The 25,891-nt window shown below is 55.7% G+C and overlaps 1 protein-coding gene and 1 pseudogene across 3 annotated transcripts in view; one reads left to right on the top strand and one right to left on the bottom strand.

The window, feature by feature from the left end:
- Positions 1 to 830: 830 nt before the first annotated feature.
- Positions 831 to 25,891, bottom strand: part of ZC3H7B (zinc finger CCCH-type containing 7B) — an 86,785-nt gene continuing 61,724 nt past the window's right edge. For 2 of the 3 annotated variants that reach the window (XM_077168980.1, XM_077168979.1), the window contains 16 exons: positions 19,348 to 19,390; positions 18,615 to 18,811; positions 17,953 to 18,277; positions 17,211 to 17,269; positions 16,313 to 16,412; positions 14,679 to 14,840; positions 12,784 to 12,989; positions 11,386 to 11,486; positions 10,144 to 10,325; positions 7,875 to 7,960; positions 5,047 to 5,180; positions 4,817 to 4,922; positions 4,624 to 4,732; positions 4,287 to 4,420; positions 3,970 to 4,133; positions 831 to 3,642 (listed from right to left, as the gene is read on the bottom strand). In XM_077168980.1, the coding sequence (XP_077025095.1) occupies positions 3,393 to 3,642; positions 3,970 to 4,133; positions 4,287 to 4,420; positions 4,624 to 4,732; positions 4,817 to 4,922; positions 5,047 to 5,180; positions 7,875 to 7,960; positions 10,144 to 10,325; positions 11,386 to 11,486; positions 12,784 to 12,989; positions 14,679 to 14,840; positions 16,313 to 16,412; positions 17,211 to 17,269; positions 17,953 to 18,277; positions 18,615 to 18,811; positions 19,348 to 19,390 (2,358 nt within the window). In that variant the 3' untranslated portion in view covers positions 831 to 3,392. Of the gene's footprint in view, positions 3,643 to 3,969; positions 4,134 to 4,286; positions 4,421 to 4,623; positions 4,733 to 4,816; positions 4,923 to 5,046; positions 5,181 to 7,874; positions 7,961 to 10,143; positions 10,326 to 11,385; positions 11,487 to 12,783; positions 12,990 to 14,678; positions 14,841 to 16,312; positions 16,413 to 17,210; positions 17,270 to 17,952; positions 18,278 to 18,614; positions 18,812 to 19,347; positions 19,391 to 19,814; positions 25,881 to 25,891 lie in introns of those variants that run through there. The other variant, XM_077168981.1, reaches the window with a different exon arrangement.
- Positions 20,721 to 24,700, top strand: LOC143689568 (F-box only protein 8 pseudogene; annotated as a pseudogene).

Below are 25,891 nucleotides of genomic sequence, written 5' to 3'. Positions count from 1 at the left end.
GTGCAGACTCATTCCGTTCATTTATCAGGCATCCAAGAGCCTCCTGCATATCTGGTCCAGTGAGGACCTGGCCCAGGAGACAGTCTGTCCTCAGAGAATTCACAGGCCTGGCACGTCTGTCCCTGGGGCCACCCAGTACTGCTGTCTCCATCTGCCTGTGTGTCAGAGCGGGCTCCTGAACACATGCCACCCATCCCATGGGGACCTCCCTCTCCTGCAGCCAGGCACAGCCAAGAGGTTTGAGAAAGGACTCTCCTCCCCACCCCAGCAGAAACCATGTCCCCGGAGCGAGGTTCCCATTATAATACACCCTCCTTTTAAACACAAGGGACTGGGCCTGTTGTGACTTCAGTCTCCCTTGAGTCCAGTGGAGTCGGGGCTGCAGTTGGGATCCTGTTCCAAAGCAAGTGTGGCCCGGTCCTTCGCCGTCTATTCCGGGAAAAGCCAGACCCCGGAAGGGCACAGAGGCCAGCCCTCTGGAACCCAGGGTGGTGGTGATGAGGGCAGGGGTGCCCTGGGCAGCCCCATGCGGAGGCCTGAGAGCCGGCAGGGTACGGGTGACAGGGTGGCCATGGGTTCCAGGGTATGGGCACAGCTTGTGCTGCCAGCAGAGGCGCTGCCTGTGCTCAGGTCAGTTGGGCCGGCGTGTTTACTGGCAGGGACACCAGGGACACAGCCCTCGGCCCCTGCCCCCCAGGATGCCTGCCTTGAAGCCTGACCCGGCCCAGAGCAGCCCCGGCTCCCTGGCAGTTAGAGGAGGGACAGAAGCGACACCATGGGGGCAGAGGCCAAAGTGCACGTTTGTTTTCTAGAACAGAGGCTGAGAGAAGCAAGTTTCTTTCATTTTATTTTAAGAAGGACAAAAATTGTTATTAAAACATCTACATTATTATCAAGATACTAGACCTTATGAATATTTAATATTAAAGTGTGGTATTCTTAAAATTTTAATACACAGACATTTTTAAAGGACCATTAATTAAATCGATTACTGCCCAGATGAGAAATGCAGCACCCCTCCCTGGGCCCCCCACCACAGAGTGACACTTCCATTAGGGGTCCCCCCCACCTCATACCTGCCAGGCCAGCTTGACCCTGTTTGCTTGGGGTGGGCCCAGGCCCCTGATTCACCTCTGAGCCTCCCAGCCAGGGGCCTTAGAGGGACCACAGAGGAAATAACATCATCATTAAAAACGTTTTTCTTGTTTCTTTTCCCCGCCCCCTGACACGCCCTGTTTCTCTCTTCCCAATCCTGAGGGTGAACCAGCTCTGGCCAGGCCAAGCCCCACCCCCAGATCCCAAGGGCCCCTGGACAGATAACAGACCAGAGAAGAAAAACCTGAACTCCAAACTTGTCCCACTGGGTGGGAGACAACAAAAGTCATTTTCTTTCTTTCCCTGAGCACTCGCACTCTAGCCCCACCAGGCCAGGGTGATCTGGGGGGCCTTTAGGCAGAGCTGGGGCCAGGTGGGGGCCATCTAGCCCCACTGCCCCAATCACCTCTGACCCACAGCTGGGTGGCCTGCTGGTGACCCCCCCCCCAAAAAAAACCCCCTCCAAATCACACCAGGATGGCTGCATTTCCTGGCCAAGTCTTTAATCTTTAGCCCTCATTAGAAGTGATCTCTTGGATACCACACACATATATAATATTATATAGAGCGATATATTTAATACCTGTGTATATATGCATCACGGGGGCGACATATATACACACTAAAAACAAGGCTGGTGACAACAGACTGCAACACCACGGATCAGGGGAACAAGTGTCATTGACATTCACGGCCACGGCTCCGCCTTGGGTGTGGTCTCTCCTCCCCACCCCCAGCCACATCACCAGCACCCAAAGGCTGCAGTGCTGGCCTGCTGGGGGGTGGGGAGGGAAGAGGGTAGGGTGCATGCCACGATTATCGGGAAAAGGTTGGGCAGTGGCGGCAAGAGGAACAGGGTTCCCTGCAGCCCAGGTGCCCATCAATTTGTCATCCATCACGCTGCCAATCATTGCTGGAGAAGAAGTAAGGGGTATTCCATTCTCTCCATCTCATCCCCTCCACCCCAGCCTAGGTCCCTGGTTCCTTCCGGGGGTGCCCCACTCCTTGTGCCAATGGCGAGGGACATTCTGGAATGTCTGGGGGAACCAGGGAAGGCTGGGTCTGCTCATGGAGGGGATGGAATGGAGAGGAGGGGGTGCACGCAGACATATCAGACGATGGGGATGGGAGAGGGCCTGGTGGATGGGGGCAGGGGCTGGGGGTCAGCTGGGGTCCCAGGCAGCTGGCGGGGCCAGGGATTGAGGAGAGGCTGGGAGAGAGATTTTTAATTGTATGTCTGGGTGTAGGGGAGAAAAGGGAGAGGACCATGCTGGGGCCCCAACAAGAGGAGCTGTGTCCAATCCTGGAGCGGCCCACGAAACCCAGGACTGACACTTTCCTCCACCCCACTCCTCCCTCATGCGGAACCCGAGTGCTTGGTGCCCTGTCCTCTACAACTGTTCCCCAGGAGGTGGCCTCTGCTGCACTTACACAGCCACTCCCCCTCTCAGCCTTGTCATACACTGACTCAGGGACAGTCACATCCCTGATGAGCAGCCTGGAGCCTCTAGTTTATACCTGGCCGAGTCTTTTAACCAGCTCTGCCTCGTGCCTGGGGCTGGTGACCCTGGGCAGATGGCTTTCTCTCTGGGCCTCAGTGTTCCCCTATGTGAAATGGGCTGAGTTACCTCCAAAGGCTCAAAGGCTCTACAGTCTACATTCAATGGCCCATTGAGGGAGAGGGGCTGGGTGGTGTGTCATTACAGAACCCAGACTCCTCGCTCAGGCCCCAGACACCGTCCCACCCTTCCAAACAGAGGGAAAACTGAGTGAGCGTAGGTGACCAGTACAGGGTCCCCAGCTCCAACCTGGGGCTGCATTTTAAAGCTAATTGGGGCCGCTTGCCTCCTGCTGTGTCCTGCTCTTTCCCCAGGGAGGGGCTGAGGTGGGGGTGGGGCAGGGAGAAGGACCCTCCTGCTGCAGATTCAAGTGGGGACCCCAGGCTCCCCAGCCCTGAGCTTGGGCCCCCTTTAGGAGCAGACTGACGTTAAAGCTGTAGGCTGAAGCTGGAGGGGCCAGCTAGGCCCCTCCCTCCCCAAGCAGGAGAGGGGGATGGGGGAGGGCCTGGCCAGGGTTTCAGCAGGAGGAAGACCCTGGGACCCCTGGGCTGCAGCACGTGCACCTGGATATGCACACCTGGAGCTGTGGGGGCAGAGAGGACAGGAGCCAGGGGGCTGGGGCTGCCTGAGGAGGGCGACCCTGGCCCCTCCCTGGCTGGCCCCGGCCCCTCTGTCAGGCCCTTTGTCCCCACCCCGGCCCCCTAACCCCAGGACTTCGCCTGTGGCCAAGATGGGGGCCTACTCCCCAGTGGTGGCAGCAGCAGCGGCAGGGGCTTCTGGGGCGGCCCCAGCAGTGTCCCCATCCTCTTGCAGCAGGAAGTTGTATTTGCCAAAGTCGTCGTCCCGTGAGCACAGAAGCATGTCCTTGCGGGCCTTGGCCAGCTTCTGCTTCAGCACCTCGCGCCGGTCCAGCCACTCGTTGAGCTCCTCCTGCCCGTGGGCGCAGCGGCACTTGTCCCCATCTGGGCAGGCCTTGCCCTTCTGGAGCCTGGGGTGGAAGGAGGCTCACTGTGCCCTCCCCCAAAGGCTACACAACCTCCCCCAGGCAGCCAGGGGCCCGAGGGGCTCAGGGCTGCAGGCCTGGCTCAGATGAAACCTGGCTTGGTTCATGACCCAGGGCTGCAAAGTCAGCCCCGGCACCCCCACGGCCTTGCTGACACCCAGGGACAGTTATTTCTGGCCATCACCTCCTCCCCCTGACTCTATCTCTGGGCCAAGAGGAGCCTCTGTATCTCATCTGCCATCCCACCAGGCTCTGCTGGGCCCCTCGCTGTGCCCTGCTGTGGCCCCCCGTGGCCCTCCCCTCCCAGATCACCTGTCGCAGAGCCGGAACTCGCCCATGGGGAAGCGGTAGGCCCAGCCGCTGGCGTCGCTGTCGGACGTGAAGACCTTCTCTTTGTGCTTCTCGGACTGGATGTGCTGCTGCCACTGCTTCTTGCTGTTGCTGTTCTTGCCGCAGAGCCAGCAGTGGTAGCCCATCTGGGGGCAGAGCCGCATGGGCACTGCTGCCCAGCCATCTCTGCCTGGACCCTGCCCCCCTCCGGGGGTCTGAGCCCTCCCGGCCGCCCCTCCAGCTCAGACCCGGCCCGCGGTACCCTTGCCTGGCATTGGGGGCAGGCCTGGGGGTGTTACCATGATGTCTGCATAGTCCGTGGGCATCTGGATCTGCTTCTCCCCTTCCCGAGAACTGATCGGGGTCCCCTCCCCGGGCTTCCCTGGGTTGTGTTTCTTCAGCCACATGTCATAGGTCTGCTGCATGTCCAGGACTGGGCAGGGGACAGAGTGGCCCGTGAGGGTGGCCTCCATTTCAATTGGGAGCCGTGGGCCCCAGTGCCCGGTCAGCCACAGAAGACCCCAAGAGGACCCAGGCAGCAAAGGGAGGGACAGAACGTGCTCTTGGGGCTGTAAATCAATGAGGGGAGGTGGGACCAGTCCCTGCACCCCACCCCGCCACCTCCCACCCACTCACTCTTATTCTCCTTCATGAAGGTCCACATGTCCCTTTCCTCAGGGCTGTGTGCAAAGGAGCAGTTGCCCACGTACTGGCACTTGCGGCCGTTTTGCGCGTGGATGCAGAGCTGTGGGCGGGAGTGGGGGGACCTGGTCAGTGGGCCGAGACCCACAGCCCCAGGCCCCTTTGCAGCTCCACCCCCAGCGCTCACATCGTATTGCTGCGGGAAGTTGCGGATGGACGGCAGCGGCCGCACTGACACCCATTTCCTCTTGGCCTTGGACATCACCAGGAGGACCCGCCGCTCCTTGGTCCAGCTGCAGGCCAGAGTGGGAGGCTGGTTGGGGCGGCCTCAGGGCAACGCCCCAGCTTCTCTGAGTCTTGGCCTGGGCACTCAGGGGTTCCCGCGCTGCCAGCCCACCCTGCCCGCTGCCCGCTCACCAGTGCCGGGCCTTGGCACTGCAGTACTTGAGGTCCTTGTCGGGCTCCACCACCTGCCCGTTCCTCCAGCACTGGCCGCACACGAACTTCATCTGCAGGTCAAAGGTGCTGGGCCCATGTGTCCGCGGGGCACCCTGCCAGGGGAGGGGAGGTTGGTGCAGCCACAGGCACCAGGCCGGAAGCCCTAAGGTCCGTCCTGTAGGTGAGGGTTAGGGCTGCCATCAGCCTTGGACTGGGCTGGTCTCTTCCCTGGTTCCACTAGCAGGAAGTGACTCCAACTGGCAGGCTGCATGGCTTCTTGGGGTGGGAGTCTGGCATGGGCCAGGGCTCCTACTCCTCATTGAGAGCTTGGTCTGCCTTCTCCAGCTAGTTCCCACCTTGTCACACACTGCCTTGGGGGCCTGCTATGTGACAGTACCTGCATTTCCTTGGGCCCAGTACACCAGGTCATAACTCCCTGTTTTTGTACCTGCTGGTTCCTCTGCCTGGAATCCTCTTCCTCTCTTCTTTGTCTAGCACATTCTGAACTGTCTTTCAAAACTTAGCTCCAGCTAAAAGGTATGTCCTTTAATCCTCATTCGATATTGCTGGGTGAAATCTTTTTGGTTGTTTCAATGGAGATGTGACCCACCCAATTGTGGGTGGTAACTTCTGAGTAGATGGTTTCCATGGAGATGTGTCTCCACCCACTGAAGGCGGAGTTGCTTTCTGGAGCCCCTTAAGAGGGAACCATTTTGTTAAAAGCTTTAGAGCCACCAGAACCAACAGAACCAAGAGAACTAGCAGAGCCCACACAGTCAGAGGCCTTTGGAGATACATAAGGAAAATGCCCCAGGAAGCCACTGAAGAAGCCAGGAGAGAAAGCTAGTAGATGTTGTCTTTCCAGCAGAGAGAAAAACCCTGAATATCACTGGCATTCTTGAATCAAGGTATCTTTCCCTGGATGCCTTAATTTGGACATTTTCATGGCCTTAGAACTGTAAACTTGCAACTTAATAATTCCCCTTTTTAAAAGCCATTCTGTTTCTGGTACATTACATTCCAGCAGCTTTTACAAACTAGAACAACCTCCTTAAGGAAGCCTTTCCAGAGCTCTCTCAAGTTGCAGAGGCCCATTCTATGAGCTCCCACAGTATCTGAACTACCTTGTGCAAACGATCTTGTCCGATAATGAGCCCTGGGCTGCAGAGAACAGGAGCCTAGAAGGGGGGAGGCCCCTGCAGGCAGTGGGGAGGAAGAGGCCTGCCAGGGACAGCAGGCTAGACATCTGGATGGCCCTGGGCTCTGGTTCTCCCTCCAGGCCAACACTGAGCTAGTCTCTAAGGCCCCACTATTCTCCCTCCTTGTCTTCTGCCCTGGTCTTTGCTTTGCAAGTGGGAGAGCCAGCTCTTTTGCACACCTGGGACAGGATGGGGGCAAGAGGCAGGCAAAGGGCCTAACTAGCCTTGTCTTCTCTACCCTCAATGCCTTGCCCAGACATGGTGGATGCCTTGCTGCTTTGTGGTTGTACCAGCCTTCACTCCTCCAGGCCTCTGGACAGAGGTGGCTCCTCTCCCATTAGCTAGAGGCTTCTAGGTTCCTCCCTGGAGCCTCTGGTATGGGACCACCTGTCTGTGCAGCCCTCTCTCCTCCACACTGGCCTGTGTGGGCCTCCCGCCACATGAGCTCCCGGGCAAGAGCTGTAATCAAGTTCCCTGGTCCCCAGTGCTGCCTCATCCAGGGCCTTCCCCGGAGAAGGAAGCTCTGCCTGCATTGTTTGTTGACTGACCCCCTGGCCTGGAGCTGGGAGACGGGCTAGACCCCAGTATAATGCACATATCATCCCATGATGAGGCAAGACCAGGACCTTGCAAACCTGGCACAGAGCCTGTACTGGAGCAAGCAGGAGGAAAATCTGTGTCGCTCTTGATTTTTGGACATTCCTCTGGCTCTCAGAAGCAGCATGAGGGGTAGGTACTACTATTCTGGGGGCCAGTGGGGCACAGGCACTCTGGTTCCCTGAGCTCAGGACTGAGGGCTAGGCCTGCACCACACGTGGCAGTACTCCCTGGGCTCCTTGCAGCAGCCCTTGTGGTGGGCAGGATCATTCTTGTTTGACTGGGGCAGGGAGGCTCAGTGAGGCCGCTAACCCACCCATGGGTAAAGGGCCTGAGGATGGGGACCTGGCAGGGGCAGGACCTGAGTGGCATCTACCCTGGCATCTGCATTTCAGCCTCACCGTCCCTCCAACCCCACTGTTCCTCTAGCCCCACCCTCTGGAAGGCAAGCAACTGTCCTGCTAGGGCTCTGGTCAGGCCTGGCACAGAAGTCCTGTTCCCGACCAGGCCTGAGTGCAGCATTTCTGGTGCAGCAATTCCAAGTTGCTGCACCTTTTACAGAATAAATGGCCTAGATGCTTCAAAAATGCCAAGATGGTGAAATGCAAAGAAAGACTGAGGAACCATTCTAGAATTAAGGGGATAGAGAGAGAAACGACCGAGTATAGCTTATTAACTGGGATTTCGGAACAATTCGCGAAAAAGTAAACAGTATTGTGTCAACATTTACTGTATCAATCCCCTGATTTTGGATAACGGTACTGGGTTATGTAAGAGGAAATATGCACTGAAGTATTTAGGGGTAATGGGCTTCAGGTCTGCAACTTACTCGCAAATGGTTCAGGAAAAAACATGTGTGTGTTTGTAGTTTACATGAACTCTTCTACTATTCTTGCCACTTCCTAGTAAATCTGAAATTATGTCCAAGTAAAGGAATGGGAGATATCCCTTGTGGGGCAGGAGGTCCTGCGGGGCTGGCAGCCACCCCCAGTGCCAGCCCCAGGCCCTTACCAAGTTGCTGCCAGCCTTCCCCGCATGGGCCTCCATCTGCTGCCAGTATTTCTTCGATTCCTGGACGATGTCTTCATGAGTCATGCCTGGGGAGGGTGGGAGGCAGACACACACGTCCCTGGAGAAGCTCAGCAAGGTGAGAGGCAGGGAATCAGAGGTGCTAGCACAGTGTAAGCCCCAGGCACAGAGTACTGCATTCCCAGTTAGCCACATTCCCAGTTAGCCTCATTCCCAGGGTAAGGCATGGGGCCCAGGGAAGCTGCTCAGCCCCTCTGAGTGTGTTTGTTCATCAGCAAATGGGAACAAAGGCCTATTCCGATCGCCCACAAAGACTGAGAATAAGATGCAGCTAGGAAAGGGAAAAGGCAAGAGAGAGATGTTGGCACTGTACCAAATCCCTCCTCGCCAGTATTCCTGTCTCTTGCACTAGCTGCTCCTTGACCCCTCAGTAGGGCCTCAAACCTGACCCCTGCTTGGCAGCCTCTAGCCCACCGGTTCTCAGGGCTCCATGCCTGTCTCAGCTCGTTCCCACCACTCAGCAAAGGGCAGAGACCCCAGCCTGGTGGCTCAGATTGCCCCAGCTGATTGTGCCAAGTGAAAAACAGTTGAAACTGAGCCCAGTTTTGGAGATCTAGCTTGGCACCTCTTCCACGAAGCCTACCCTGTTCCCACTCCCTCTTCTTTCTGGTTCCCTTCCCACACTGATTTTGCTTTCTCCTCCGAATCCAGGGATATTATTCCACAGCAGCTGCATGTCACTGGGTGCTTATTCTGAGTCAGGCAATATGTTTGACACCCATTGTCTTACTGATGATTCCCAAGTTTGTATCCATAGCCCAGATCTCTCCGGTGAACGTCCAGGCACCTGGTGCCTGCTCAGCATCAACATTCAAAGTCTAACATGTGGGGAAATAATAGAGCTTGATCATATCTCCAAAGCTGTTCCACCCACAGCCCTCTCCTTCCCAGAACATGGCAACCCATCCTTTCATGTACTTGGGCTAAAAATCTTGGGGTTAACTTTGATGTCTTCCCTTGTCTCACGTCTGGTCCACCAACAAATCCTGTTGGCATCACCATCAAAATACACCCAGAATTTGACCACTTCTCCCACTTCTACCGCCACCTCCCTGGCCTCAGCCATTATCTTTTCTGGCCTGGAAGGCTTCAAATGGCCTACTCAGATCTCCTGCTTCCACCTTTGCCCCCTAGTTTTTTCTCCAGCAACCAGATCATATACCCAACCCACTTAAAGCCTTCTAGACACTATACATTATACTTAAAATGATCCCAATTACATAAGACCTAGAGATTCTTACCTTCCACACTCTGGCACTGCTGACCTCATCTCCTCTCCACCCCTCACCATATTTACTAAGCCACCCACCCCCGTGGACAGTCTTTTTGTACCAAGCTTGTTCCTGCCTCAGGGCCTCCAGCTTTGCTGTTCCCTCTGCCTGGAAAATGCTCTTCCCTGCTTTACCATCTTACCTAAAATGTTACTACCCTGAGTTTCTCCGATTGCCTTGCTTTATTGTTCTCCTAGCACTGATGCATATCTGAAAATGTGATTATATTTCATTGACTAAGAAGACATCGATTGTTAGATGTACCATTATTCTATATCCCTCAGAAAAAGCTAACTAAATTATGCCATGCGATGGAGGAAAATGTGCATCCCAGTTTGATGGGATACAGGATTTATTGACTATTGTGCATTGTCTGTCTTGTCCCATAAATCCCTGAGAGCAAGACTTTGATTTGTTCATTACTGAATCCCCTGGCACAGAGATGGGGCCCAATGAAACCCTGGTTGAATGACTGAGTGACTGAATGGAGGAATATCTTTTAAACCCACAATAGCTCTGTGAGGCCAAGATGACAATCAATATTTCGGATGAGCAACTGGAGGCTCAGAGAGGGAAAGTGACTTGCTGAGGGTCACCTGGTAGCAGGAGGAAGCTGGAAAAGGAGCCCAGGGCTGCCTGGCTGCAAAGCCTGTGCTCTGACTCCTTCTCCCATCTCCAGATATGCTCCCTGGCAGTGTTCACAGAGGGAGGCACCCAGGAGCATCCCAGCTAATAAGTGCCCTTTGGGTTGGACCTTTGTCTCCTCTGTGAAGTCTTGGGAGCACCAACTCCCCCAGGGAGCCCACCCAGGTGCCACCACAACCACCCACCTCTGATGCCCTCCTCCAGCTGCCATGGGGCCCTGCCCGCCCCCAGCCAACCCTGTACTTCCTCTCCACCTGCCCTGCCTGCCCACTCACCTGAGTATTGCTGCAGCAGCCAGACCTTGAGCTCGATGAAGCTGTGGGCAAAGTGGCAGCTGTCTTCCCGCAGGCAGCCGTAGCGCACCTCGTGGCGGCACACATCGAACTGGAAGTGCTCCTGGAACTGGCGGATCTTGGAGTACTTGAGGGAGGTGGAGCGGACGATGTGCACCAGGCACCTGGCGGGTGGGCAGGCAGGTGAGCAGGGAGGGCACAATGCAGCTGCAACACACCAGCCCCTGCCCCAGCCTCTCCTGGGAGGCCCGCCCTGCCAGTGCTGGGCAAGCTGAGGGGAGGGCTCCCCGCTGGGCGCCTCCTGCCCTATGAACCTTTTCTAGAATGTGGATGGCAGAGTAGGTAAGAGATGGGCGTGCTACATTCAGGCAGTACTTGGTTTGAGCCCCAGCTCTGTTAGCTGTGTGCCCCTCCCCTCAGGCTCCAATCTGGAACCAGCTCAAAGATGGAGCAGCCAATAGGAGAAGGGCACCCAGAACTTGGAGGCCGGGAGAAGGGGGTGCTGTTGGTGAGAAAAGCAGCACTTCCCTTCAGTTCCCCACCTCAGTGCTCCAGAGCTGGTCCTGAACCCAGAGGGAAAACGAGTGGCCTCTCCAGGCCAGGAGTCTCAGCTACCTCACAGAGGTAGATGGGGAGTGTCACCTCCTTTGCAGAGGAGGATAGCGAGGGTCAGAGTGGCCAGAGGACAAAAAAAAAAACACAATTTCTAGGCTGGGATTTGGATCCAGGTCTGTCTGACTTCAGGGCCCAAGTTCCATCATCTACCCTGGAGTAGAACTACGGGGGAGCAAGAGGAAACAAATGGGGAGGTGCCAGGCCAGGTCCAGTGCTGCCATTCCCCCCTCCTCCCCAACTCACTGCCTGATGGTGACGTCCTGACAGCAGAGAGCACTGACTGAGTCAGGAGGCTGCTCCCTCCCTGCCTGCTGAGTAAGCTATTTCTGAGCCTCAGCTTTCCCATCTGTAAAGTAGGGACAGTAACTCCCCCTCTCATAGGATTATTGAGATAATGAAGGCACCCATGAGAATGCTGGGAGTATAATAGGCGCTCACTCATTGGCTCCTGCCCTCTCCGGAAGGATGAGGCATCTTATCCCGTATTCTGCTCTTGCCTTGACACCCTAGGTAAGCCCTCAGCCTCAGCTGTCCTCCAGCCAGGGGTTTCTCCATCTGTCCCCATCCCCGCCCCGATCGCAGAGACCCGGGCTGTGGGGCCCCACTCACTTGTTGTTGTAGAAGCTGTGCTTGGCGGCCAGGTTGGAGCAGACAGATGGAGAGTCCTTGGTGCCTTTGCTGATGATCCGGGGTTTACTGTCAAAGCAGATCTGTCCAGCGAGGGGGTGAGCTGGGACTCACATGGGCACCCAGGGAGTGTGTGGCTGGGACCTCACCTGCCCTGCCCTGGGTCACGGGAGTAAGGAAAGGAACCCCAGGGTCTCTGGTCCCTGCCTCTGTTTTCTAGTCACATATGACCTGGGCCTTGGCTCTCCTCCTCTCCCAACCCCCTCTCTCTGATCCCACCACCCCAAATGCTGGGGTCTAGGGGGTTACTCCATGTCTCTGTGCCTCAGTTTCCTTAACTGTAAACCAGGAACAGTCACACCTGCTTTAACCTACAGTTTCACTGAGAAGGTCAAAAAGAACATGAGACTGCGAATACCCTGCTACCCGGCTGTGAGCTGTGATCTCCAGGCCGACCCGTGTGGTGGCCCGGGGTTGGGGAGAGATGCATAGTCTTGCTAGCAGGGTTCAGCAGGCCCAACCTAGACCCTGGAGGCCCCAGACGTGGTTTGACACTGTTCCTGCCCCCAACACGCTATGACCAGGTAGGAAGGCAGGGGCCATGTTCCCTCCCCAACCCAGGCAGTGGCTGCTATGATGAAGCCACAGTGGATGCTAACAACAGCCTGGCAGAGCTGCGGGTACTAGAGCTGAGCTCAGGGGGCCTGAGACATAGGAACATGGGAGGGAAATCCAGAGAGAGTTCACAGACTGGGCATTGGCAGGGAAGTGCAGGAGGCCCTGGAGCCAACGCAGTGGGGCTCAAGAGGGTGTGGAGGGAGGCCAAAGAGAGGCTGTGGGCATCTCATTTGGGGTGGCTGAGCGGCACCAAGCATGCCATGCCCACTGTGTGGGCCTTGGGGGAACCCCAGGCTGTTGTCTGGGCGTGGGGCTCGGCTTGGCACTGCCCCAGACGCGTGGCCGCAGGGAAGCCCCTCCACCTGCCTGAGCCTCGGCCTCATCACTGGTAAATCAGGGACAACATCGACCTGGCAAAGCTGCCATGCAGCTGAGAGCAGGGAGCCAAAGCACCTGGCCTGGCTACGGCCCTCCAGGAAGAGCAGGTGTGAAGGCTACTCTTCCTCTCTGGCCTCCATTTCCTCCTCCAGAAAATGAAGGACCTGGAGGATGGAATCTGGACTCAAGCATGATAGGAGCCTATGGCTCTAACGCCCCCCACAGCCCAGAGGCCTAGTGATTTACTAAGGCGCCAGGCTGCCAGGCCCAGGCTCTGGGACGGCATTCCACAAAGGGGGTGCAGGGAGCACCCCTTCCCCTAGGGCTCTGTCTGCGCCACACACAGACGGTGGAGGGGCTGGGCTGGGGGTGTCGGGCAGGTACCTCACAGAGGAAGGTGAAGATGCCCTGGTGCTCCTTTAGGAGCTTGGCGATGGTGAGGCTGCCACGCTTGACGCCCCCTAGCGGGTCGAAGAGCAGGTCACGGTTGAGGGTGCCCTTCCTCTCCTCCGTCCACACGGCAATCTCCTCCTGATGGTAGGCGAAGGTGCAGTTATCCCCGTACTTACAGTCCTGCTTGTTAATCATGTCTGCAAAGAGGCAACAGGACACACGTTCTGCCAGGCGGGGATGGCAGGGTGGCTAACCCCGGCGGGGCCCTGCGACAGGAGAGAGGCAGCCAGGGTGTGGGGCAGTCCTTCCTGTATGCTGGGCTCCCTGCTCTGCCCTTCTCCCCTGGTGTGCGTGTGCGTGTGCAGGTACGTGCATGTGTGTGTGTGTGTGTGTGTGTGTGTGTGCGCGCTGGAGAGACAGCTGCGCCTTCACCTGCCAAACGCCATCGCCATTTCTGCTTTGCCCACCCTGGGGGGCCTCCTGGTGATCAAGCAAGACAAAAGAGCTCTGGAGATATATAGGAGCCACCAAATAAATCTAGGGGCTGTGGGGTTTTTTTTCATTATTATTCATCAGGAAAATACTGTCTGGTTAAGAGCATGGGCTTTGATGTCAGATGGACGTGGGCTGGGATGCCAGCTTGATGCCTGTCCAGCCAGGCAACTCTGAGCCTTGGTTGCCTTTTCCAGAAACTGTAGTCACTGTGCTGTGGTAGGGAATTAAATGAGGTAGATAAAACTCCTGGGTGCCAGGGAGTTTGGAGTAAGGGAAGCAGGTTCGAAACTAGGGTGGCTGCCATTTCCAGGATCTTCTTTACTCTCACCCCCACCCCCCACCCCACTCTCTCTGAGTCTGCCCACTCATCCTCTGTGAGGCCCCAGGCTCAGGATGAGTAGACCACAGACCTTGACCAGAGGTAAATTACCCTGGACCCCAGCTCTGCACCCAGGGGCCCGCACTGCATGGAAGAGCTGCCCCCGTCCAAGCAGGTGCCTGACAGAGAGGTTGAGATGACCAGGTTGAGAGGGCTGTGCAAAGGCACCGGGAGGAGGTACAGTGTCTTCAGGGACAGGACGGGGCAGATGGGGACTCAGAGGTCTGGGTGTCGAGGTTACGCTGCATCCCACTGGCTGGAGGGCCTGGCAGATGGAGCCCTTCATGCCCAGGAATGACAGTTTCCTCGAGATGGGTTATCAGGGACACCAGCCTGTCTTCTAGGGGGACTGCAAGCTGTCCCAGGAAGGCCAGCATGGCCTATGGTCGTGGGCTTGATCAGGAGTCAAAGGCCTGGCTGGAGCTTGAAGCCCCAGGCTCCTCATCGGGGACATTAGGATGTGTGATGTGACCACACTGCATGGCACTTAGCACACTGCCTCTTCCCATGTGGCCATGTAGATGACTGCACTGAGTCTCTTAATTGAGTGTTAGAAGCAAGAGAGTAGGGTGCACGACGAGTGTCCCCCAAGTACAGGACACACGGACATGAGCCAGGAATGAGGACAGTGATAACAATGTAATCATTTTAAAAAGCCGCTAACGGCCGAGCCCTTATGGCTCGGGGGTCCCCCTCTATTCCCCCAGCAGCCCCCGTGGTGGGCACAGCAACCACACATGAGATAATACAGGCCACACTAGGCATTCCGTTCAATCGCCACAGCCTGCATCTTCCCTGCCCCTCCCCGGTCCCATGACAGGCTGCGGGACCAGCATCAATGGGCCTCAAGGCTCCTCCAAAATCCCAGGAGCCCCAAGCCCCAGCCTTCTCCTCTCCCTAGTGGACATGGGGCCCACACACCTGCTCCACCCACCGCAGAAGCTGTGATGAGAGCAGAGAACGGCTGGGTATGAGAGGAGGGGACCTGGCACCCACTCGTCAGCCTACCCACCTTTGCACAGGTAGTAGGAGCCCACGAAGCTGGTCTTGGTGGGCCGGGGCCGAATCCGCTTCCAGGTCTGGTCCTCAGCGCTCCGGAGCCGGCCCAGCAGGATGTCCCGCTTGCACTTGTGCTCCAGGCCCTCACGGTAGGTATAGTCGCCTGCCCTGGGGCCTGTGGGTGCAGGGGGGCAGGGCCGGTGATTTGGAAGCAGAAGTGAAGGACAACAGCTCACAGGTCCTGGCATGAGTGGCAAGCAGCCCCCTTGCCCACCAGGCTGTGCCTGAAAACGGGCCTCCCACCTGCTCCCACTGCCTCCTTCCTGCTGAATGTTCCCAGGAGTCAGTAGGCCCATATTGAGGGGAGGGTCCTTCCAAGAAGTTCTCTCATGGTACCCACGCCCTTTCTCCCACTACCTAATTCACCTGACCATTTCAGGGTTTTTCTAGAAAGAACTGTGAAGACAGTGCCTGGCACACAGCAGCCATGACAGCGTCCACCCCTTTCCTTCCTGTTCTGGAATGCCAGTGTCCAGACTTGTCCCCCATTTTCCTGCTCCTTTTTCTCTTCCTTGGCCCTCCTAAATCTTCTGACCAATAGCCTCCTCTCCCCAGCCAATGGGTAGTGATGAAGGAGGAGCCTGTAATCCTCAAAGAGACCAAGTGCCAATGGCCCTGGTCTGTGATTTGGGCTTTGCCAGGTGCTGGGGAGCAAGGACCTTCAGACTGAGGTCCATATGGGAAAGACCTTCCTCATGAGCAAAGCCAGCCAGCAAGCTGGGGGGTTGCTCCTGGTCCCCACAGGTATGGGGGTTTTGGCGGGTGACTACCAGACAGGGGTGACGCATGTGTGTGTATGGCTGTGGGTGTCCAGAACGGTTGGGCAATAGCAACTCGATGACAACCAAGGTCCCGTCAACCCCAATACCCCGAGATTTAGAATTGTGGACTGCTAAGATTTTTAATCCTGGGGTGCCAAGGGGCTATCATACTCAAATGCTAGGACTGTGGGATTCTTTCTGGCAAATGTAGTGCCATACCTCTCTGCATACAAAATTCTGAGATCCTGGGTGTGTTGGACTTTTTCTATCATCTCTGGGCATGCTAAACTGCCGCCATAGTCTCCCCTGTACCGCAGGGAGCCCAGGAATGAAGTTTCCCAGACTCCTTTGCCTCCTGGATTTTGGGTAAGGTTGAAGCTGACCCAGTGAGATGCATGCGTGAGAGTGGTGGACCCATGGGAGAGGGACACAGGCTACTTTTCCTCTGGTAAAGTGTGGGCTTCACCAGATGTAGTTTTTGCAGCAGCCAGCTGGACTCTGCCCTCCACTGTGTGGCGGCCAGATGCTGATGAGCATTCCTTGGTACTTCCTGAACTCTGCATGAGAGTAGCACGGTTGACCTCCTGGCCCTTAGCTTGTGCAGAGGAGGCCTAAAGGCCCAACCAAGCCTCTTGGCTTGCTCCTCTAAAAGTCACTATCTCCCATATTCCATCTCCTTCTGCTCAGAAAATCTGCAGTGGTTTCTCTTTTCCTGTACTTTATCTCTGGCTGATGTACTGGGATTCTTTGATTCTGGAATTTCGAGCTTCTGAGACTCTCAGCATCTCTGGGGCAGAGGGCATGGGGTCAGAAGGCGTGGTCTTACCTGTCTTGGGGTAGCAGAGCTGACAGGCTTGCTTGAACTCGTGGGTGGCAGCCAAGGGGTTCTTGACGAGCAAGGCAGTGTTGGGCATGGAGGGCTCTGGCTGTTCCAGGAGAAGCATGGCCATCTGGAGCACTGGAGTACAGCTGGGGCCACCAGGGCCAGGCTGGGCCACCAGAGCTGGGGGCTTGTGGCTGGATGACTCCCCACACCCAGTCCCACCCAGGGTAGAACTGGAACTCAGGACCTTTCTTCTTCTACCTTCCCAGTTTGAGAGATTCTATATCTAAGAACCCAGACTGCCAGGACTGACCAGCCTTGGGAAGCCCCTAGGCTATGGGGTTGGGGGGGGGCGATGGGGGAGGGGTAGCAGTGATCTTGGCCCAGAACCTTCCTTGAATGAAAGGCCAATGTGAAAAGCAGGAGTAGCTCTGATTGGGACCCAGGCACAACCTCTCCCCCAACCCCTATCCCCCAACTTCTTTGAGCCAAGCCATCAGCAGATGGGCAGATAAGGCAAGGCTCAGAGAGGATAGGTGACTTCCACAGAGCCACACAGCTAGTCCCTGAGCTGAGAATGCAGGCCAGTTAACTTGTGGCCAAGTGCTCTTTTAAACTCAGAACCTGGCCGAGACCAGAGCCCAAGGATGTTATTAATGCTGGGGAAGCCACTTAACCTCTCTGAGCCTTCCATCAGGAAAGGGTGAGGAAGGGCTGGGAACAGAGTACCTCTGGCCCACCTACTCTGAGGGTGCCCCTCCCTGGACTTTCCACTGGGGGAAGTGACACCTTACTCCATGCAGAGGGCTCCTTTTGCCCCACCCCTGAGCCCTCAACCATTCTCCCCCCACCCCACAGGAGGGCACGAGGTGTCATGTCATGAACCCGCCCAGTCACTCACCGAGGGGGCTGTTTTCTGAGCATTGCTTGGGGGACGATGGTCCTGTGAGTTGGTCTCCTCTGGGCAGGGAGAAGATATAGGGGGTCACCTGCCCTGGCTCTGAAGGGCATGAGGGCATCTTGGGGTTTTCCTTATGTATTTCTAAATCAGAGAAGTTGGCCCAGGCCACACATCCTCTCCTGCTCATGCCGATTGCTTGACTCAGTCCTCTTCTTCCCACCCCGCCGGCCACTGCCCCGGGACAGACAAGCCTCCTGGCCTGAGCTTGCTCACCCCTTGCTTAAAACCCTCCATAGCTCCCCACTGGCCTCAGGAGAAAGCCCAAGCTCCTTAGCTCTGCTCACAGGGGCCCCGAGATCAGCCTCCTGTCTTGCAACTGCGCCCCACTCTACTTCCCTCTGGCTACTTCTCTACTCATCCACCAGTCCCTCTGCCATGCCAGGCCAGTGCTGACATTATCCCTTGGCCTGGCCATGAACCTCTCCTCCGAGACTCTGCTCAGCCATCACCACCTCCAGGACGTCTCCCTGAGCTGGGCTCTGGCACGTGCAGACAGGGTTACGATCCCAACTCCATGCCCACTGGCTGAATGACCTTGGACAAGTCATTTGCCCTTTCTGAACCTCATCTGTTAAACAGGAATGCTGCCTGCCTCCCATGGGGAACCCCTGGAGACTGTGGATGTGGCAACACTTTGCACATGTCGGGAGGTGGGAAGTGAACGTGCCCACCCAGCTCTCACCCAGGGAGAAGGAGTCGGGCTTGTCCAGGGAGCTGCGGGCTGACCCAAAACTGTCGAGGGCATCTAGCCGGGTCTCGGAGTATGGCAGCAGGTCCAGAGAGTCCAGTGCGGAGCCTGGGGGGTCGAGGGCATCCAGCATGGAGGTGGCCAGCTTCTTGGAGGGGTCCATGACGAGGCCGAAGGAGGCGGGGGGCAGCGGGCTGGAGACGGGGATGGAGCCGCCCACCACAGGTGGCAGCAGCGGGGTCCCGCCGGGGAACACAGGGATCAGCTGGGGCACCTCACTGGGCATGCCGCTGCCGGGCAGGCCACCCTGGACCAGAGACTGGGAGGCGGGGCACAGAGAGGGTGGGCTCAGAGGGGAACTCGGCCTCCCAGGCCTGGACAGGTTCAGGAACTCTGGGCAGCAGGCAAGCTGAACCCTCTCTGGGCCTCAGCCCCCAAGCTGTCCAGTGAGGTGGAGTCAGGGCTCTTTGCAATCCCTTCTGGTTCTAACATCCTGTAGCTCCACACTTCTATCCCAAGCAAGCCCCGTTCCTTCCCTAGGCCTCAGTTTCCCCAACTGTGATGTGGAGCAGGGGCCTCCCCCACCCCTTATGGGGCCTGAGGATGAGCATTATGGGGTCCAAGATTGCAGAAGGAGGGGCGGTGGCATCACTCACCAGTGAGTCCAGGAGGGTGTCCAGCTCTGGACCAAAGACGTCCCCGTCTGAGAAGTCATCCAGGCTCTCAGGGCCAGGAAGGTTCCTGTTGCTGCTGCTGTCCAGGGGGGCCAGCAGGTCCAGAACATGAGGGAATAGGGGCATCATGGGGGCCGAGTGGAGGGGGGCCGGGGAGCCACGCAGGTCCACGAAGCAGTCTGTGGAGGGAGCATGGGCTTAGCAGCTGTTGGGGGAGGCTGCCTGCTTGGTGGGAGGATGGCAGGCATCCCACGGTCCTGGGGTCTACATCCAGCACTGTCTCTTTCTCCTCCACTCCTGCCAAGAAGTGGTCTGGCGGGAGGGGTCCCTTGTCCAGTGGGCCTGGCTGGTGCCTGAATGTCTACAATCATCGCCTCTAACCCCTGCAATGAGTAATGCCCTTTCCAAGGGACACTTTGAAAACGCTAATCCTCCCTGAAAGCCAGTGAGGAAGGGGATGGGAGGCTTTGCGAGGTGACTCTCCTCCCCAGTGGGCACAAGCTGTAGTGGACGACCCAAGGACCAGCACCAGGCCCTCAGAGGCAGCTTCCCTGGCCAGGCTGGAGGACGTGCTTCCCTTCCTGCAGCAGGGCGGCCCCTGGGCTGGTAGCCCCTGTCTGCAGGGCTGGGGCTGGGACCAGGGGTTCTGGGGTGAAGAGGTAAGTCCTCCCTTGGGCCCATCCTCGCCCTTGTGCCCTCACACCAGGGACACTACCTGTCTCGATGTCATCTATGGACCCCAATCCATTGGAAGTCCCCTGTGGAGAGGAGGAAAAGGCAGGTCAGGCGGGTGGGGGGGGGGAGACAAGGCACCCAGCACTCAGGGTCCCCCAGACCCTCCTCATGTGGCTCCTGGTGATGACCAACCTCCAAGACACTCCCTGGAGCACTGCTGGAGCCCACCCCCATCCCCGGTGAGGTCCTGGGAGACCCGTTTCCTCTGTGTTCCCCTGGCAGTGGAGAGAGACCACAGGCCATCCTTGCCCAAGGAGCAGCTGTGGTAAGAGTGGCATGACCAACGCAGGCACAGGCCACTGTCTCGTTAGCCCTTGGTGCAGGCGCCTGGTCAGGTGTCCCATGGCCCAGAGATGCCAGCCAGGCTCTGTGTGACTCGGGGGCTGCCCCTACCCCCATCTCCTGGGCCTGGGCACTCCCACACCCCAACACATGAAGCATACCCACCCATCCCTGAGTCTGCCATGGAGCACGGAGCAAAGATGGGCACTTTAGTGTCCAGGTGTGTTTGGTCCCCACAGAGAAACTGCATGAACAGGGGCCATTAGGCCAGGGAGAGAGCTGCCACTGCATGGTACGGAGACACAATATCCGAGGGAACAAAAGAGGGGCCAGGTGACCATCTCTGGGGACAGCTGTGATTCTGCCCTCTCAGTGCTGCCCACGCATCCCAGGGCTCTCTGGCCTGAACCCTCTTCAAGCCTCTTAGCTGCCCTTTGGCATGGAATTCCTATATTCATCCAGCAACAAAGGTTTACAGAGCACCTGCTTTCTGGTAGGCACTAGGCTGGCTGTGTTCAGAGATTGTAATCCTCACCATGGCCCCAGAAGGGCAGGTCCTGGCACCCTTTTTCAAGATGAGAAAACTGAGGCTCTGGACGGTAGAGTGGCTGGCTCAGTCAAGGGGCACACTCAGGATTCGAAACAAAGCACACCCACTACAGAGCCTGGGTTCTTCTGCACCCACGTGGGGAGGAAGTGGCCTTGAGGCCCAAGCATACCAATCCTCCCCTCTCCCGCCTCCAGGCCTTGCTCAAGCTGTGCCCTTCTTTGCAGGCACTTTCCCTCCTCTCCACCTGCCAGAATCCTGCTCCCAGGTTCCATGCAGCCCTCCAGGTCTGAAGCTGCCTTGGGCTCCCTCTCTGTTTCTAGAACCCACCACCCACCTCGCCTCTTGCTTTCTGTGCTTGCAGGGTTGCACAAGCCTTATACCCCACAGACGTCTAGAGCGCTTAGGGCTTCTGCTTGTCTCTAGGGTCTTGAGAAGCTGCCCCTGCCTTCTCCATTTCTAGGAGCACACATGGAATGCCTGGTTTGGCTGAACGAAGATTCCCATGCCGATGTGCTGGCTGGATGACGTGCAGTCTCGCCTTCAATACCAACCCAGATGAGGAAGTGAGCTACTTTAAGTCCAAGGGTATCCTGGATGATTCACCAAAGGAAATAACCAAGTTTATCTTCTGTACAAGAACACTAAAGTGGAAGACACTGAGAATCTAACTTGATGGAAGGAGAGAATGTTTTGGATGACCCTGGAACGACGCCATTTGAAAATTCGATTCTTGCCAAATGTACAAAGAGATTTTTTTTGTCATATCCATGCCACCAAAAAGTATGGGGAAGATCTTGAAACTCTCATAATGAAGTGTTCAATCAGGTTCTACACGTGTAACTGATTTAATACAAGAACTTGGCTTAGTCTCGATGCAGTCTTTGTATCATGCATCTCTGATTCCACTTTCCACTGACCCACTAGTACTTGTGTGGAGAATAAAAAGTCAAAAAGAGTTTATTTGAAATGCCTGTCATGCTGCTCAAAACATTAGTGAAGATTTTCTAGGGCCCATGTATGACAACATCGACCATGTGGCCACAAAGTTGCAGAAAAGCTCAATTGCTAGGGCTTCAACTTTTATCTCCAAACTAAAGTTACCTAAAAGACTGACTTCTAGCAGATGTGGAGTTATACTAGTGCTGGTCATTCCAGCCTGTCCACCATCAAGCATGCGTGTACAACCTTTATTTCCTTTGCTATTTTCTCTTTTAGTAATTTCCTTGGGAAAACTAAAGAATTTTGCAGAATCTTTCGTAATTTTGCTTACCATGTTTGGCACAAAGCAGAGCCATTGCCTGACACAGCTATTTAGGAATGTTTAAGTGACATTACACTCTAAGAGATGGTGTAGCTGTGTTTCAGATGTACCTGAAAAACTTTATCCAGTTCCATTCTTTTATAAAATATCATGTAATGTGTACAAATTTAATGATAAAGAGATTTATAATGATAATTATTGCAAAGATTTTATCTAAAGTCTTTCCTTTTCTCTCAAAAAAAAAAGAGGCTGCTATGCCAGAGAATTCTGCAGGGTTCCAGCAGCCAGTACCCACACACAATGTCTGTGTGTAACTGACAGAAGGTCAGGGGAGCTGGCAGGTGCCACCCCCTTCCCCACGTGTCCTCAGGCCCCTCCCTGCATGTGTACATGTCTTTGTATGCACATGTGTGTATGTGCTCACCACCAGGCTGGGCACCATTAGGCACTGAGGCAGAGTCCAACCTGGTTCTGCCATCCTGGAGGCCACTCTGCTTGGGATTCTCTCAGACTTCCATCCCCGGGACCAGCCCTGGCTTCTGGGGCTGGGCCTGGGGCATCCCTTGCCAGGTGTGGTGCCATCTGTGACCCCTGGCTGCAAACACACATCTGCTGTGGCCCTTTGGGCACAGTCATTCAGTCATTCAACAAATATCATTGGCGCACCTGCTGTGGCAGTCCAGCCCAGCCCCAGTTCCGTCTGCTGGGATGAGCAGTTCACATGCCGTGCACTCTGTACACTCGCTCCCTGGCAGCAGGCTGCTCGGCTGAGACTTGGTGAGCTGGGTTAGAGCATGAAAGGGAGCTGCACGGACCTTGCTGTGAACACCGTGCAGCTGGTTTCCCAGACCTTCTCCCGTTCCATCCAGCTACCTCTCTGGGAACTGCGCATGACAATTATCTTCAACTGACAGAAGTCATTCTTCCGTGTCATGGCACCAGTGAGTGGTGAGACCATGACTGGAAACCAAGCCTGTCTGACTCCACAGTGGAGGCCCAGAACAGAATAACCCAGAGGGATCACTCTTGAGTGAGCTCAGGGCCGAATGGAGGAGATGAGACACACGCACACACATCATGTGACTGGTGAGGCAGGAGAGGGAGGCTGGGACCAGGCCGTGGTGGGCTGTGAGTGCCAGGCTAGAGGACTGATAACATGGACAGTTAATAAACATGGACAGTGCTGTCACATTCATCGGACATTCAACCCTCACATCAGCTCAACAAGACAGCCTTGGGGTGTCCGATTTCAGATGGGAAGGCCGAGGCTCAGAGACATGAAGTGCACCCGATGTCCCAGAGCCAAAGAACGGTGGAAGGAGGAGCTTCAACCCAGCAGTATCTGCTAGGAGCTGTGCTGGCAACCACTGAGGGTTACTGAGCTAGGGTGAGACCCACAAGGCCTGGCTTTCAGGGTTCACCTTACAGCAGTGCTGGGAGACAAGATGGGGCATCTGGAGGTGGGGAGGCCAGCCAGGGCCTGGGTGGGATGTGGCCTGAACCACACTGTCATTGTGGGAAGAGAAAGAAGAAATGGGGGTATTGCCCTTCTCTGCCTGGACTGCTTTCTAAAGCACCCCCTTCCTGCACCTAGCCAGGGTCACCTGAGTTGCCTTGTAAGGCACAATCATGCCACTATCAGCAGGAGTGAGGCAGGAGACCCTGAGATCTGGGAACTTAAGATACAATCAACCCTCGTTGCCTTCCCTTCACCAGCCCTCCAGATCCCTGGCTGTTCCTCATATACGCTAGGAACACTGCTGCCTCAGGGCCTTTGCACTGACTGTTTTTCCAACTCTCATCTCCTTCAGTCTTTGCTCCGAGCTTCCCCACTCACTGTGCAAAATGACAACCCTTTCCCCCAACCCCCAGCACCTCCCAGCCTCTGCCCTCTCTCCATAGTACTTGTCACACCTTATATTTCAACTTCTGTTTATTGTTGATCTCCCCCAACTGGATTGTAAGTTCTTTCAGGGAGGGATTCTTTGGTTGTTTTTGCCTCTGCTGTATCCCCAATGCCTAGAACCATGCTGTACACATGGAAGCTTTCGTTAAATAACTACTGATTTCATGAATAAAATCAAAGTCAACCCCCTTCAATGCCTTCCCAAAGCTGTTATGACAAAGACCCAGCTCCTCACCAGGGGCCAGGTGGCCTGGCTTCTAGCTACTATTCCAGTCCCACCAGAGCCTGTCCATTTCTTGGTCCTTTTATCATACTGTGAGCTCATCCCAGCCACAGGGCCTTTGCATGTACTTTCCCCTTTGTCTGAAATGCTGTTTCACCCACACAGCCTCCCCCTGGCTAACTTCTCAACCTTCAGGTCACAGCTGTAATGCCCAGTCTAAATCAGGCCTCTAAATCAGTGACAATGGACCATAGCTCCCTTTGCTCTACTTGTATAGCTCTCATTGAGATTCATAACCAGAAATAGCCATATGCCCTGGACTGCAAATTCTTTGAGGGCCAGGCCCACATTTACACATAACCAGCACCAAGTTTAGTACCATACACAAAAAAGTAGTAAATGAATTAGCTCACGTTATTTTATAGCTCCCCAAGGAGGTACATTTACCCCATATAACAAAGGAGAAAGCAAAGCACAGAGGAGTTAGAGGGACTTGTCTGAGGGCAGCATTGGTAGATGGTGGAGCCAGGATTTGAACCTAGGCCGTGTCCAAAGGCTTCCCCAGGTTGCTGCCTCCCTGGGTCACAGCAGTTGAACCTTCTGTTTCCACACCTGCCCCTCTCTAGGCTGGGAGGTCTCCATGGGGGAGGATGCAATTGACTCAACTGTCTCAGCACCTAGCCCAGGGGCCTCCAAGAGTTTCTATAGGAATTTGTTGATGAATGAGTGAAAGCACTGCAAAGCTTAGAGAAGGAGGCTCCCACTGCCTTGCTGTGTGACATCAGCCAAATCTTCTCCCACTGTGCCTCCGTTTTTCCTTATGTACAACGAAGTAGCCAGACACCAGGTTCTGCTCTGTAGCCTACCTCTCACCTACCTAGACTCCTCCCAGTTCACTCCAGCAGCTCCTGGGTGGCAAGCAGGAGGTAGGCCAGTGTGTGTACCCGGCCCCTCCCAGGAGGAGCCAGGCTGAGTTGCGGGGTATGAGGGCCTTAACCCAAGGATGACGTGGCAGCTGTCAGCAGGCTCTTCCGCTCACACCTCCCTCTGGGCCCCTATTTCTCAGGCTGTCAAGTGCTTCCGCCCCATCTTTCCCTGGCTGAAGGGCTGAACTCCCCGTCACAGATTCAGAAGCTGAGGCCAGCACAGGGTCAAGGTCCCAAAAGTCTGAGCTCTCCCGTCCCTATCTCTTTGCTCTCCAGCAGAGGCGGTGAGTCATTTGATGGAGGTGGGGGGTACTAGGAAAGGTCTCCATGAGGAGGTATACATGAGCTGGGCCTTGGAAACTGAAAAGGTGGGAAAAAGAAAGCCTGAAGAAGAGGAAAGTACTTTGAGGAAAAGTGAGGTGTGAATAAAGGCTGGGCCTGTGGGTCAGTGAGAAAGAAGGCTACGGAGGGACAGGAAGGGTGGGGCGGAAGGAAGTAGAATGAAGGCAGTTGGGCTGTTCTACCCAGGCCTTCTTCTGACCTGGGGTCCGTGAGTGAGTGAGCCCGACAGTTCACCAGCAGCAACCACTCCCACTATCAGCAGCATCATCCTGTCCCCAGCTGCGGTAGTTTGCAGCTCTTATGTACCCCAGAAAAGGCCATGTTCTTTTAATCCATTCCTGTGGGTATGCACACCTATTGTTGGTGGGACCTTTTGATTAGGCTGTTTGAATTGAGATGTGACCTACCCAATTCAAGGTAGTCTTAATCCTTTACTGGAGTCCTTTAAGAGAAGAGAAAAAGCACACAGAGAAAGAAATGCCCAAAGAAACACGAAGGACCCATAGGAGCTGAAAGGAAAAGCCACTGGAATCAGAAGCTGAAAGCGAAGGACCAGTAGATATCACCCATGTGCATTCCCACGTGACAGAGAAACCCCAGATGCCAGCAGCCTTTCTTCAGAGAAGGTCTCTTCTTCCTGATGCCTTAATTTGGACATTTTCATGGTCTTAGAACTTATATTTATAAACTAATAAATTTCCAATTTAAAAGTCAATCCATTTTAGGTATATTGCATTCTGGCAGATTTAGCAAAACGAAACACCAGCTTTGTTGCCATGGTCATGGGAGCCATCTCCTGGGGAGGTGGAGATGTGTGTTCCAGAGCCATCCTCAATAGTCACCCCCTCTGTTGGGGACACATGCCTGCCTCACAGCAACAGGGACGAGGACAGCACAGAAACCAACCCCACAGCCTGATGCCCCTGACCCACCACCTGGGATCACTTACAACTCAGAGAGTGAATCTGAAGCCCTCATGATGGATGAACCAAGGATGTGTTTGGTTCAGGGCGGGGAGAGGGGCTTTGTCCCCA

This window comes from Tamandua tetradactyla, chromosome 7 (genome assembly GCF_023851605.1).
Source record: "Tamandua tetradactyla isolate mTamTet1 chromosome 7, mTamTet1.pri, whole genome shotgun sequence".
NCBI lineage: Eukaryota > Metazoa > Chordata > Mammalia > Pilosa > Myrmecophagidae > Tamandua > Tamandua tetradactyla.
The sequence above is the reverse complement of the archived record's forward strand: the minus strand, read 5'-3'. Positions and strand labels throughout refer to the sequence as shown.